Genomic DNA, 14,782 nt, shown 5'->3' with positions numbered 1-14,782 from the left:
ATATTTATATCAAAGTCTCTGATTGCTCTAGTAAATGCTCATCTCTCTTTTAATACTACTAGCTTCTGACAGCATTCAATCAATGAAGATATCTTTACACTTAAAAATGAGATAATGCTTTCACTGTAGGGATAACAGTAGCTTGATAAAAAACTAGGTCAGAAGATAAGAAAAAGCTGAGCAGATATTAAATGGAAAAATTTACAAAGTAACTGGAAGACTTTTCCCACATTATTGGGGATAAAATGTCAAGGAAAATCTGGGAAGTAGCCTTTATATTAAGTTCTGCATTATTCATGTATTTATTCAGTTCAGTTCAGTTTAGTTGCTCAGTTGTGTCTGACCTTTGCAACCCCATGAACTGCAGCATGCCAGGCCTCCCTGTCCATCACCAACTCCCAGAGTCCATCCAAACTCATGTCCATTGAGTTGGTGATGCCATCCAACCATCTCAACTTCTGTCATCCCCTTCTCCTCCTGCCCTCAATCTTTCCCAGCATCAGGGTCTTTTCAAATGAATCAGCTCTTTGCATCAGGTGGCCAAAGTATTGGCGTTTTCAGCTTCTACATCAGTCTTTCCAATGAATGCACAGGTCTAATCTCCTTTAGGATGGACTGGTTGGATCTCCTTGCAGTCCAAGGGACTCACAAGAGTCTTCTACAACACCACAGTTCAAAAGCATCAATTCTTCAGCACTCAGCTTTCTTTATAGTCCAACTCTCACATCCATACACGACTACTGGAAAAACCATAGCCTTGACTAGATGGACCTTTGTTGGCAAAGTAATATCTCTGCTTTTTAATATGTTGTCTAGGTTGGTCATAACTTTCCTTCTAAGGAGTAAGCGTCTTTTAATTTCATGGCTGCAATTACCATCTGCAGTGATTTTGGAGCTCCCAAAAATAAAGGCAGTCACTGTTTCCACTGTTTCCCCATCTATCTGCCATGAAGTGATGGGACCAGATGCCACGATCTTTGTTTTCTGAATGTTGAGCTTTAAGCCAACTTTTTCACTCTCCTCTTTCACTTTTATCAAGAGGCTCTTTAGTTCTTCTTCACTTTCTGCCATAAGGGTGGTGTCATCTGCATATCTGAGGTTATTGATATTTCTCCTGGCAATCCTGATTCCAGCTTGTGCTTCTTCCAGCCCAGCCTTTCTCATGATGTACTTTGCATATATAAGTTAAATAAGCAGGGTGACAATATACAGCTTGACGTACTCCTTTTCCTATTTGGAACCAGTCTGTTGTTCCATGTCCAGTTCTAACTGTTGCTTCCTGACCAGCATACAGATTTCTCAAGAGGCAGGTCAGGTGGTCTGGTATTCCCATCTCTTTCAGAATTGTCCATTTTATTGTGATCCACACAGTCAAAGGCTTTGGCATAGTCAATAAAACAGAAATAGATGTTTTTCTGGAACTCTCTTGCTTTTTCCATGATCCAGCAGATGTTGGCAATTTGATCTCTGGTTCCTCTGCCTTTTCTAAAATCAGCTTGACGATCTGGAAGTTCACAGTTCACATATTGCTGAAGCCTGGCTTGGAAGCTTTTGAGTATTACTTTACTAGCATGTGAGATGAGTGCAGTTGTGCGGTAGTTTGAGTATTCTTTGGTATTGCCTTTCTTTGGGATTGGAATGAAAACTGACCTTTTCCAGTCCTATGGCCACTGCTGAGTTTTCCAAATTTGCTGGCATATTGAGTGCAGCACTTTCACAGCATCATCTTCCAGGATTTGAAATAGCTCAACTGGAATTCCATCACCTCCACTAGCTTTGTTTGTAGTGATGCTTCCTAAGGCCCACTTGACTTCACATTCTAGGATGTCTGGCTCTAGGTGAGTATTCACACTATCATGATTATCTGTTGTTGGGAGCTGTGTTAGGCATTACTGACAAAATGGAGGCACGGCCCCAACCCCCTCTCTGTCCCGCAGGCACGGACCCAGGATGAAGGAGTAGGCCTTGTGATTCTGACTTGTTTTTTTCCTCTCCTCGGCTGAATTGAATGAAAAGGAATATTAAGGTGCTTATTGTTCTTGAGAGGAGCATGAGAAGGCACAAAGCCTTCTGCAGCTGTGTTCAGAGAATAATTCATAAAGTTAATCACTGACATTTGTTCAAGGACTTTTACAAAAGAGTGTTCCAGGAGGAGCACATAAGCCGCAGCTTGAGGCCATAGGAGTAATTGCTATCTGAAGCCTATTTGTGAGGAAAATGTTTATGGCAAAGGAGTTTACTGAATTTAGGGCTTAAAAATAATTAAAATAGTTAGAAGTTAAAGATTTAAAGAATGTTGTAATGTTAGCATATTTTACTATAGCTTATAGAGGTTATGAATTTTAGAGATACTAATAGCTAGAAGCCTTTTTAAGAGATAGTGAGCTCAGGATGTTAGGGGCAAAGAGGATTTAGAAAGATAAATAAACTGAGGAATGTAGCATGAGTTAAAATGTAATCACAAGTTAACTATAGGACACACAAGAGGAAGTAGGTAATAGATGGTAAAGCTGATTCTGAGAGAATCACTGAAGCAGAAAGTCTGTTTGAGGGGCAACAATGATTTATGGAGATAATAAATCTGGGTGAGGGGGAACTGAAAATGTCAAACCTCTGACCTAATGCTTTTGTGAAAGTATAAAAGAAAATCTTAAACTTGAAATAAATTTGTAGTCTAAGAAAATTGAGAGGCTGCGTCGTTACTCGCTGACACCATCCCTTCCCCTTCAGGTTGAATCCCTGGTTGCTGGAGCTGCAATCTGGGTCATGAAGATCTTTTTTGTACAGTTATTCTCTGTATTCTTGACACCTCTTAGTATCTTCTGCTTCTGTTAGGTCCATACCATTTCTGTCCTTTATTGAGCCCATCTCTGCATGAAATGTTCCCTTGGTATCTCTAATTTTCTTGAAAATATCTCTAGTCTTTCCCATTTTGTTGTTTTCCTCTATTTCTTTGCAATGATCACTGAGGAAGGCTTTCTTATCTCTCCTTGCTATTCTTTGGAACTCTGCATTCAAATGGGTATATCTTTCCTTTTCTCCTTTGCTTTTCGCTTCTCTTCTTTTCACAGCTTTTTGTAAGGCCTCCTCAGACAGCTATTTTGCTTTTCTGCATTTCTTTTTCTGGAGGATGTATGTATTAGTACAGGATTATCTTCCTGGAGTAGAAATGGCAAACCACTCCAGTATTCTTGCCTGGAGAATCCCATGGACAGAGGACCCTGGCAGGCTATAGTCCACAGGGTCGCAAAGCGTCATACATGACTGACCATGACTGTAGCTTACCAGGCTCCTCTGTCCATGGGATTTTCCAGGCAAGAATACTGGAAATGGAGTGGATTCCCATTTCCTTCTCCAGGGGATCTTCCTGACTCAGGAATTGAATCCAGGTCTCCTGCATTGCAGGCAGATTCTTACCAACTAAGCTATGAGGGAAGCCCCTAAATTAGTATAGGATTATCTAAATATACTAATAATCTAAATACTATCTAAATACACTAATTATCTAAATATACTAATAAGATTATCTAAATATACTAATAGATGCTTCTTTAAAAGAGGGACATAAAAAAGTTTAAATGCAGAGGTAAAGTCCCCAAAATCCTTTAAAAATTTGAAGATTCTATTATAAAACAAGCAATTCTGTAATTCACCTATTTTAAAAAGAGGAGCTTCCAAATAGTGAAACTGGCACTCTTTTTTTCACAACCCCTTTACTATAGCCACAATGGGTAAACAAATGATTTAAATGCCTTCTGAGAAGAATTATTAATGCTTATTAAAAGTTTGGAACATACAAGTACAAATGCACAGAAAGTAAAGTGATAAAAATTTCAGTTGGTTATAAGGTAAAATCTGTAATTTGTAGAGTGATAAAATTTCTATATGGTACTTTAGATATTCTGCCATCTTAACTGTTAAGTTTCTGGGGACTTCCCTGGTGGTCCAGTGGTTAAGAATCCATCTGCCAATGCAGGGGATACAGGTTCAATCCCTGGTTCCACAAGCTATGGCGTAGCTGAGCCCGTGTGCAACAACTATTGAAGCCCTCACACCCTACAGCCCATGCTCCGCAACAAGAGAAGCCATTGCAACGAGAAGCCTACACACCACAACTAGAGAATAGCCACTCCTTGTTGGAACCAGAGAAAGCCAGCAAGCAGCAACGAAGAGCCCATGTACCACAATGAAGACCCACCACAGACAAAAATAAATACATAATAAATTAAAAAATAAACTGTTGAGTTTCTCAATAGCAGGGACTATGTCTTCTTCATTATTGTATCTCCAGTTACTTAAGATAGTTATGCACAAGGCAGGTATTCAATAATACATACATCTAAAATGAATGGGTAAGAGTAGAGTATAGGACTTATAATCTCATTGTAGTAACAGCAGGTAATATTTACTGAACATTTCCTGTGACAGGCACTATTCAAGAGCTTTGAATGGTGTGAGTCATTCAAATTCCCTTTGCTGTGCTTATCATCCCCATTTTAAAGATGAAGAAACTGATACATACAGAGTTTAAGTAACTTGCTCAAAGTCTTTCCAGTAGGAAGTGATGGAGCCAAGATTCAAATCTAGGCAGTCAGTCTCCACAGCTCAGGATGTTAAGTACAACTCCACGCCACCTCTTTCGACATGAGTTTGAACAAGCTCTGGGAGATAGTGAAGGACAGGGGAGCCTGGCGAGCTGCAGTCTATGGGGTTGCAGGGTCAGACACAACCTAGTGACTGATCAACAACAACAACAACACTGCCTCTTTTCGGGTGTGCCTTCATGCTTTATTGTTCTCTGATTACTTTTAGCTCATGAGGCTAAAGTAACACAAAGATGGCAGGGAACAAAGGAAAAAGAGACCAAATATAAAGATTTACAATGAGTATTGCTTTGCTTTTATTTTATTGGAGAATAAAGAATATATCTTGAAGTCTACATTGCTTGAGTCTAAGAGACATGACTGCTTTTCCTGCATTATTCAACATATTTTTGGTACATTTAGAGCATTACTTATAAACTATCTTTAAGAGGCCTTGCTGACCATCCTGAAAGCTGACAGACTGACGCAAACAATATGGTGTCATGCCATATCCATATATCAATAATATATGTTGAATAAATTTCAGTATTTATATTATTTTTTAAAATTCTAAATGGCATTGAAACATGTATAATATCATATGTGAAACGAATCATCAGTCCAGGTTCGATGCATGATACAGGATGCTCGGGGCTGGTGCACTGGGATGACCCAGAGGGACGATATAGGGAGGGAGGTGGGAGAGGGGTTCAGGATGGGGAACACGTGTACACCTGTGGCAGATTCATGTTGATATATGGCAAAACCAATACAATATTGTAAAGTAATTAGCCTCCAATTAAATAAATTTATATTAAAAAAAAAGACAATCAGGACAAACATTAATATGTAAAAATGGGAAAGAAACATGAATGTGATGTGTTTTAAATTCTGTGAGAGAAGCTACATGGGGGATTAAAGAAACAGGGAGAAAAGCACTGGAAAGGTCTTCTTACCAATCACCTCCCACCAATAAAATACTAAAATTTATTTACCTGTCTGAAATTTAGAGAGCGCTTTTACATAAAATTTGTTCACTTGCCTCTAACCTTGAAAATATCATTTCTACTTAGAGATACCATGTATATACTGGTTGGGTGAAGTTAGAGGAAGAAAATAAAGGCAAACTTAGAGAAAGAAGGTCAGATGGAGAACTGTATAAGAGTATTCCAGTGACAGTTCCACTCACAGAAAAGTGTAGTGCACTTTCAATCTTTTGATTTCAGTGACCCTACTGTTTAATTTTGTCTGTATAATGATAATGATAAAGAATATGGATAATTAAATAAATGGATCCTGTAAATGGAGTATTTACCTTGAAGCTAGGGGACATTCTAGAATCTTTCTAAACCAAGAATATAGAAGGGAAAATGTTATCATTAACACATACATACACATACACACACACACAACTTGTAAGAGCTAAACATAATTTATCTTATAAGGATAGATGATAATAACAAATAACCTCAACAAATACTACTTAAAATAAAGAACTAAAATGTTTAGGTTGGTAACTAACTTTTTTATTTTTCAGTCAATCATGACATTTTTTGTCTTAAGCCTGAGAAAAACTCATCTACATAACCATATGGCTTTGCATTAGAAAATCTGCAGTTACATGAGTCAATCAAAATATTCTGGAATATAATAATTATATATATATATATATATTTTTTTTATATAATTATAGCTATCTTCCAATCAGCTATAAGAATTTTCAGGTACTTGTTATTGTCTCTTACCCCTTCTTTCGGGTCTGTGTGGAGTCCTCCTCCTGCATGACCATGCCAACATGTCCTCTTTTCTATCAGTGGCCATGCCTGGAGAGCCTAGTTGAAGATAATACCAAGCCATCCATTAGCTATTAAAGAATCTCAGATCTTTAAAAATTTGACTTAGGCAGTCTAATCTGATGAATGTTCCCCCAACAAATTCAGAGGCATAGCTTTGAGCCTAGCATAGCTAAGTAAAATACCTTCATAATACGCTTACAGATACACTTACACAAAGAATATTGAGATATAACAAATTACTCATACAGAAGTTACTTTCTCTAAATAGTTTTTGAAATTAATATTTAAAAGATTTAACTTGTAATATACTTCTATTTGATTTATACCAGCTTTCTTATTGTCATTTGCTACTAAGTACTGTGTAATCCTTAACTCTCATCACTGGCAAGTATATAATACAGTTAATTAACTGTATCCCACTTGCTTTCCATGTGTATAACATGTTTGCTTTATAATTCAATATAGTTGATTTTATATAACTCATTATTCTGACTTGCATATATATATATATAGAAACAAAGTATCTTTAACTACATCACAGTCTATCTTATGTTACAGTAATTTGTATAAATCTTTTGTTTTTACTCCTACATGGTAAATTTCTTAAGATTTGGGACATTCTCTCATATTCTTGTATCTCCTATGGCCCATACCACTGTGTCTTGCAGATGGGCTTGTTGAATTAGTTTATAAAACAAAGCTATCTACAAATTTTTCAACTAGTCTAGAAAATATCCAAACATCTTACCTTTTATAATTTTTTAAAAAGCCCTAGATTACTGATCAGTTTAAAAAACTTTTTTAATCACTTGGAAAATATATAATAGTTGAAAAGATAGTAAAGATTAAGCTTTTTAAAATTTTAGGCTTGCTAATTTGAAAGTGTTTCCTCAAAAAAATACTTAATAAAGTACATGGATATAATAATGCTTCTTCAGTAGCCATAATAATAATTAGTGAACAAGGGCATAGTTCTCTACAATCACAACTGTGTATCAATACTGAATCCTAAGAGTATCAGCTCAGGGCCAAGCTATGAAAGTGGAATTACAGAAATCAAAAGTACCTTCTTGTTCTCATCAGTTGAGACCCAAAAAGTAATTGCCATAAATGGGTCATTAATTTTTGGATCAACAATTGTAAAGCATTTTTAAAGGAAAAACATCAAAAAGGAATATTTACTGTGACAATGTCATTTTGTGACATTTTTTTCCCTTTAAAAGACTAATAAGCTATATCAAGGGATCTGGTAAATAACTCACAAGATAATGAGGTCATCAACAAAGCAAAATATTTTATATATTTATAAAATAAAAATAAACAGTGGTATCATAAACAATGAGAATATGGAGCACATTCTCTCTTAAAACTTTAATAATGGAAAACCTAATTCATAGCTACAGCTTCTGCATAAACTAGAACAATGCCTTGTACCTTAATGGGAAATAACTGTTAAACAGAAAGAAAAATAAAGGAAGTACTACTCAGGAGCTAGACTGTCTTCTAATTTTCTTGTCTTTCTATCTTAAGAGATTTATTTGTCTCATTTTAAAGCACTGAGAATTTTTAAAGGTGTCTTTCACTTACATTAGCAATGAAAATCAACCTTCATTAACATGTAAACTAAGCATTACCTATCCCACGGACTCTAATAAGCTTAGAGTCCCTTGATATTCTGCTATGTGAACATCTTCTAAGGTAAAAGGAAACTTTACTCACTTAAAAAATATACAGCATTCCATACATCACATACAAATTACCATGATAAATTTAAGCATCAACAAGCTGTCATTACATTTATAAAAGTTTTCTAAAAGTGTTACTCTTGTTGGCACTGATCTCGAAAGATTCAAATATATCTCTCCAGGGGTAGAAAAATATCAAGATTTCTTTCTCCATTTCCAGTAGCAGAAATATATCTTGTTATTCATCTTGCCAGTATTTAGAAAAAAAATGAAAAGGAAAATTATTTGAAAAATATGTAATATAAATTAGAAAATGCTCAAAGGGCTTACACATTTTTCCTAGCTATATGTAGAAGAAATGTCTGCTTCATCTTACCCTTGTAGCATCTAATAACTCTCTTGAATAGTCTTTTCCTAGTCTCTGCCATGTAGTATGTCTTAATAACTCTGAGATCTGCAGAAGAGAATAAAAAAAGAGGTCAGAAATTTCAGAGTGGACAGTTAATATTCAAATATTTCTTTTATAGTCCAGGTGTTGTGCTGTACTTAGTCGCTTAGTCATGTCAAAATCTTTATAACCCCAAGGACTGTAGCCTACCAGGCTCCTCTGTCCATGGGGAGTACTGTTCATAAACATGCATAAACTAAAACCATAGCCAATATGAGAAAGATGCTTCTAACACATATCTAAAATGGCAAAAAATATGTGGCCCAGATATAAATTATTTTACCCATTAAAAGCATCAAATTGTACTTTCCATTTACCCTCTTTCTCCCTAGGTTTCTCTTTGTTTCTGAAAGCCTCTGAAGTCTTCAACCCCATTTCTTTCTTAAATGGTTTCTCTGCTCTTATCAAACACGCTTCCCTTTACTGAACTTTATTCTGTGCTCCTTCTTTAGTCTTAATTCTGAATGCTAAATTTAGATAATGGTCATAAGATCAGTTTTGTCAAGGTTTATAACCAGGTGATAGACTCTTGGGCCAATCTGTTGTGTTGATAATATTCCAAAAGTGAAGTTGAAAGAAAGCAGAAAAAAAAAATAAACATCTCTAAAATGGACATGAAAGTAAAAGTGAAAAGAAAGTGAAGTCGCTCAGATGTGTCCAACTCTTTGCGACCCCATGGACTGTAGCCTATCAGGCTCCTCCGTCCATGGGATTTTCCAGGCAAGAGTGCTGGAGTGGATAGCCATTTCCTTCTCCAGAGGATCTTCCCGACCCAGGAATTAAACCCGGGTCCCCTGCATTGCAGGCAGACACTTTACTGTCTGATCCACCAGGGAAGCCCAAAATGGACATACAATCTTCTAAAATGCACCATCAATTTAGTGAAGAAAAATTTGCATCTTAGGTTAAGAATCTCCCAAAAAGCAGGTAATACATGGGCCTTCCCTAAGCTACAAATGAGTTGTAGAAATGATTAATGTTTTCATATAAAAGTCAATGCTGTACAGTGCAAAAGAGCAAAAACAACCAAAAAAACAACCTCCATACACACACACAAAAGCTAATCAAATTACTGAGAAAATTAACTCAGTTGCTTTCTAGAATGTAACCAGTGGGAGCAGTTTCTGTTTATGTATACTTGTAAATAGGGGCTTCCCAGGTGGTGCAGTGGTAAAGAATCTGCCTGCTAATGCAGGAGATGCAAAAGAAAAGGTTCAACCCCTGGGTCAGGAAGATCCCCTGGAGGAGGGCATGGCTACCCACTCCAGTATTCTTGCCTGGAAAATCCACAGACAGAGCAGCCTGGCAGGCTACAGTCCAGGGGGTCTCAAAGAGTCGGACACAGCTGAGCACATACTTGTAAATATATAGGCATTCCCTAAATTATAAAAATTTCAAAAATACTAATAGCTATTTGCACTGTCTTGCCAACCCCAAGCTCCTACAACATGCGATGTACCCTCAAATCTGTACAAGACTTCTATTGTCAATGATGCCTTTCTGGTGCTTATGTCAATTGTTCTCCTTACAGCTTTTCACCATGCTAAGACCTCAAACAAGCTTTACTCCCTCACTGTCCTATTTTTTATAACCCCCCAGTTCAAGTAACTATAAATTAAGATATCGCACATGTTTACACATGCATATACAATTTAATCTTCTTTGCCTTTCAAAATTCACCCTGTTATCTCATGATGACTATCTATCTTCTTTATTCTCTCTCAAAACACTGCCTCTATGTTGTCAATAAGTAAAAGATACATGTTGCTGATACACTCAAATTAACAACAAAAACATACTTTCTAAAGTGACATTAGTCAAAATAAAGAAAATTTACCGTAAAATTTAAGTAAGCCCCTGAAAGTATCCATAAAAATCCCTTCAAATTTTCTAGCTATCTATCCTTCTCTAATAAATCCATATTTCCCTTATGCATCAGGATTCAATGTAAATACTTTTTAAATGTCCATATTCACAAAGAACTTCATACTAAGATAGCAGTGTAAAATTATGAACTATTTCAGGCATATAAAAAGCTCAGAAAATAATGAATACAATATGTATTCACTACCCCACCTAAGAAATAATAGATAAAAAGACCTTGACATGCTCCTCTACAATGTCATCTCTTTCCTGATCCCCAGAGAAAATCACTTAAAACATCTTTCATTGCAAAAGCAAAAACAACAGTCACATAATGTGTTAACTCCTTTCGAGGGCTAGTCCCATCACTATTTAAAATATAATTTCTACACACAAAAAAAAATGCTCTGATTTCCAAGCAACAGACTTAAAACCAATTCTGAAACACAATGTATCTGTCCGTTAGGGATTACCTCTACTACTAAAAGGACTTCCCTGGTGGCTCAGATGGTTAAACGTCTGTCTACAATGTGGGAGACCTGGGTTCGATCCTTGAATCGAGACGATCCCCTGGAGAAGGAAATGGCAATCCACTCCAGTACTATTGTTTGGAAAATCCCATGGACAGAGGAGCCTGGTGGGCTACAGTCCATGGGGTCTCAAAGAGTGGGACACGACTGAGCGACTTCACTTTCACTTTCTACTATTAAAACGCTGGAGAAGAGTTTATAGCAAAAAAATTACTTAAAAATGGAGAAGGTGAGAGAGAGGACATATGTATACCTATGGCTGATTCAGGTTGATGTTTGGCAGAAATCAACATAATTCTGTAAAGCAATTATACTTCAAATAAAAATTAAATCTTTTAAGAAGTCAAAAAATGAAGGAGGGCAACAAGAGAAAACAAGATGATTAATTCTTTAAAATTTGATTAGAAAATTAGAGGGTTGAACTAGATGCTCTAAGGTCCCTTTTAACTCTAAAATTCTGTGATTTTTATGGAATAAAATGATAATGCTGCAGTTATTAACTGGATTTTAAAAAGCTTAACTGGGATTATACTTATTTCTTCAACAAATCTAGCATCTGATTTTATTTATAACCCCACCCCTCAAAAGACACACACAGAAATAAACCATGTATTACTGAAAATAATAGACATGACCAATGTACACAGATACTATACAAATGCAGTATACTGGAAATAACAATCTGCCAGTCTGTTTGAAGAGGCAGACAGGTTAAAACACTGGAGAGTCATGTTTGTTTGACCTAAAAGAGAAGAAATTCTGGCAGAGCCTAAAAGTCAAAGATTTTGTGGCATCCAAGGATAATAATGTATGCTCTCATTTTTATCAACACTATTTGTCCACTAATTAATATAAATATTAATCTTTGATAGTTGCATAGGCACAATATTTTACTATGTGTAGACATTCAGTTATTACTTACAAACATATTATCAACACTAAAACCATCAACCTAGTAGACAGAACCTCCACATAATGAGACTAAGACTCAAGCAAGCAAACCTATTCCAATTACATTTTTCCTTTAAGATAAAAATTACATTTTACTAAAAAATAATCCTATTGGGCTTCCCTGGTGGCTCAGTGGTAAAGAATCCCCCTGCCAATGTAGGAGACACAGGTTCAGTCCCTGATCTGGAAAGATACCACAGCTGTGAAGCATTTAAGCCCATGCACCACAACTACTGAGCCTGTGCTCTAGAGCCTGAGAGCCACAAGTACTGAGCCCCTGCTCTAGAAGTCACCGTGCCACAACTACTGAAACCCACTTGCCCTAGAGACCAAGCTCTACATGAGAAAAGCCACTTCAATGAGAAGCTTGTGCACCACAACCAGAGAATATCCCCTGCTCACTGCAACCTGAGAAAAGTCAATGCAGCAATGGAGACCCACCACAGTGAATAAATAAACTAATTAATTAGATTAAAAATAATCTTATTATATAATGTTTTAGTGATTATTAAATATGATTGTATCCTTTTTATTTATTTGCTGCACAGTCTTTAGTTGCAGTGAGTGGGGGTTACTCTCTAGTTTTGGTATGCAGATTTTTCCTTGCAGTGGCTTTTTTTGTTGTGGAGCATGGGCTCTAGAGTGCTCAGGCTTCAGTAGTTGCAGCAATTGGGCTCAGCAGTTGTGGCTCCTGAGTTCTAGAGCACAGGTTCAATAGTTGTGGTGCACAGGTTAAATTGCTCCACAGCATGTGATACCTATCCCGATCAGGGATCATACCCATGTCTCCTACATTGACAGGAGGATTCTTTACCAATGAGTCCCCAGGAAAGCCCAAATGTATCCTTTTTAGAATAGTTATTTTTCATGATACAAGTAATGTTCAGTGTTTATGACACTTTAAGAATTACCTAATAATAGGTTAAAGAGCAATGTATAAATTGTCAATTGGAAACAAAACAAAGTTTACAACTATCCATCCATGATGCATGTACTGCTTAACAATATCAAATAGTCATGCATGAATATTGTTATCATTTGATCATTAAAAAATATCAAACATTTAAAATTAAACTCAATATATTTTAAGGAGAAACTATCATAATTCAAAATTACATTTATCTCACTTTAAAAGTTTAAAAGTCTGAGATAAATGCTATTTGAACTTGGTTTTCTTCCCAATTTCTTCAAAACTAGCTGGGAGTGGCAGGGGGCAGGGGTGGATGAAGAAAAGGAGAGAAGGTAGTAGAGAGGTGGGTGAAGGACTTGAGGGGTAAGAATGAAAGAAGAAGAGGAAAGAAAATGTTAGACTGACTTTTTAGATTTTGTAGCTGTATTTCTTAATTGTAAGTTGAAGGATAAAGAATTTCCTTCATTATGTTAGATATTCAATAAATGTGTGCTAAATGAATGAATAAATGGCAACATAGCTCAAGGATCATGGGCAGCTCATTCACCTAAGTATTCATTCATTAAACCACAAAATCATCGAACTACATCACTGTAAAATTTGATGACTCTAGAACAGGGGTTGTCCATTATTTTTTTCTCTATAAAGGGCCAGAGAGCAAATATTTTGGGGTTTGCAGGCATACCATCTGTGTCATAACTACTCAACTCTGTCACTGTAGCATAAAAACAGCCACAAATAATACATAGATAAAACTCTGGCTATGTTCAAATAAAACTTTACTTATGGACACTGAAATGTGAATTTCAAATCATTGTCATCTGTCAAAAAAAATTATTCTTCTTTTGATTGTTTTCCCAACCATTCATTTCAGATCAGTCGCTCAGGTGTGTCCCATCTTTGCGACCCCATGAATCGCAGCATGTGAGGCCTCCCTGTCCATCACCAACACCTGGAGTTCACTCAGACTCACGTCCATCGAGTCCGTGATGCCATCCAGCCATCTCATCCTCTGTCGTCCCCTTCTTCTCCTGCCCCCAATCCCTCCCAGCATCAGAGTCTTTTCCAATGAGTTAACTCTTTGCATCAGGTGGCCAAAGTTCTGGAGTTTCAGCTTTAGCATCATTCCTTCCAAAGAACACACAGGGCTGATCTCCTTTAGAACAGACTGGTTGGATCTCCTTGCAGTCCAAGGGACTCTCAAGAGTCTTGTCCAACACCACAGTTCAAAAGCATCAATTCTTCGGCACTCAGCTCTCTTCACAGTCCAACTCTCACATCCATATATGACTAATGGAAAACCATAGCCTTGACTAGACAGACCTTAGTTGGCAAAGTAATGTCTCTGCTTTTGAATATGCTATCTAGGTTGGTCATAACTCTTCTTCCAAGGAGTAAGCGTTTTTTAATTTCATGGCTGCAGTCACCATCTGCAGTGATTTTGGAGCCCCCCCAAAAATAAAGTCTGACACAGTTTCCACTGTTTCCCCATCTATTTCCCATGAAGTGATGGGACCAGATGCCATTATCTTAGTTTTCTGAATGTTGAACTTTGAGGTAACTTTTTCACTCTCCTCTTTCACTTTCATCAAGAGGCTTTTTAGTTCCTCTTCACTTTCTGCCATAAAGGTGGTGTCATCTGCATATCTGAGGTTATTGATATTTCTCCCAGCAATCTTGATTCCAGTTTGTGCTTCTTCCAGCCCAGTGTTTCTCATGATGTACTCTGCATATAAGTTAAAAAGCAGGGTGATAATATACAGCCTTGGCGTACTCCTTTTCCTATTTGGAACCAGTCTGTTGTTCCATGTCCAGTTCTAACTGTTGCTTCCTGACTTGAATATAGGTTTCTGAAGAGGCAGGTCACGTGGTCTGGTATTCCCAACCATTCGGTTCGGTTTGGTTCAGCCATTCAGTCATGTCCGAATCTTTGCGACCCCATGAATCGGAACACGCCAGGCCTCCCTGTCCATCACCAACTACCGGAGCTCACTCAGACTCACGTCCATCGAGTCA

At 37.0% G+C, this 14,782-nt stretch overlaps 1 protein-coding gene across 4 annotated transcripts in view; it reads right to left on the bottom strand.

Moving 5' to 3' along the window:
- The window catches only part of ABCB7 (ATP binding cassette subfamily B member 7), a 139,770-nt gene that overhangs the window by 50,865 nt on the left and 74,123 nt on the right, over positions 1-14,782 (bottom strand). For 2 of the 4 annotated variants that reach the window (XM_068962112.1, XM_068962114.1), the window contains exons 2-3: positions 8,441-8,518; positions 6,329-6,415 (exon numbers count right to left, since the gene is read on the bottom strand). In XM_068962112.1, the coding sequence (XP_068818213.1) occupies positions 6,329-6,415; positions 8,441-8,518 (165 nt within the window). The remainder of the gene's footprint in view (positions 1-6,328; positions 6,416-8,440; positions 8,519-14,782) is intronic. The other 2 variants (XM_068962115.1, XM_068962113.1) reach the window with 2 other exon arrangements.

Source organism: Capricornis sumatraensis, chromosome X, assembly GCF_032405125.1.
Source record: "Capricornis sumatraensis isolate serow.1 chromosome X, serow.2, whole genome shotgun sequence".
NCBI lineage: Eukaryota > Metazoa > Chordata > Mammalia > Artiodactyla > Bovidae > Capricornis > Capricornis sumatraensis.
Note: the sequence above shows the minus strand (reverse complement) of the source record. Positions and strands in the feature narration are given on the sequence as shown.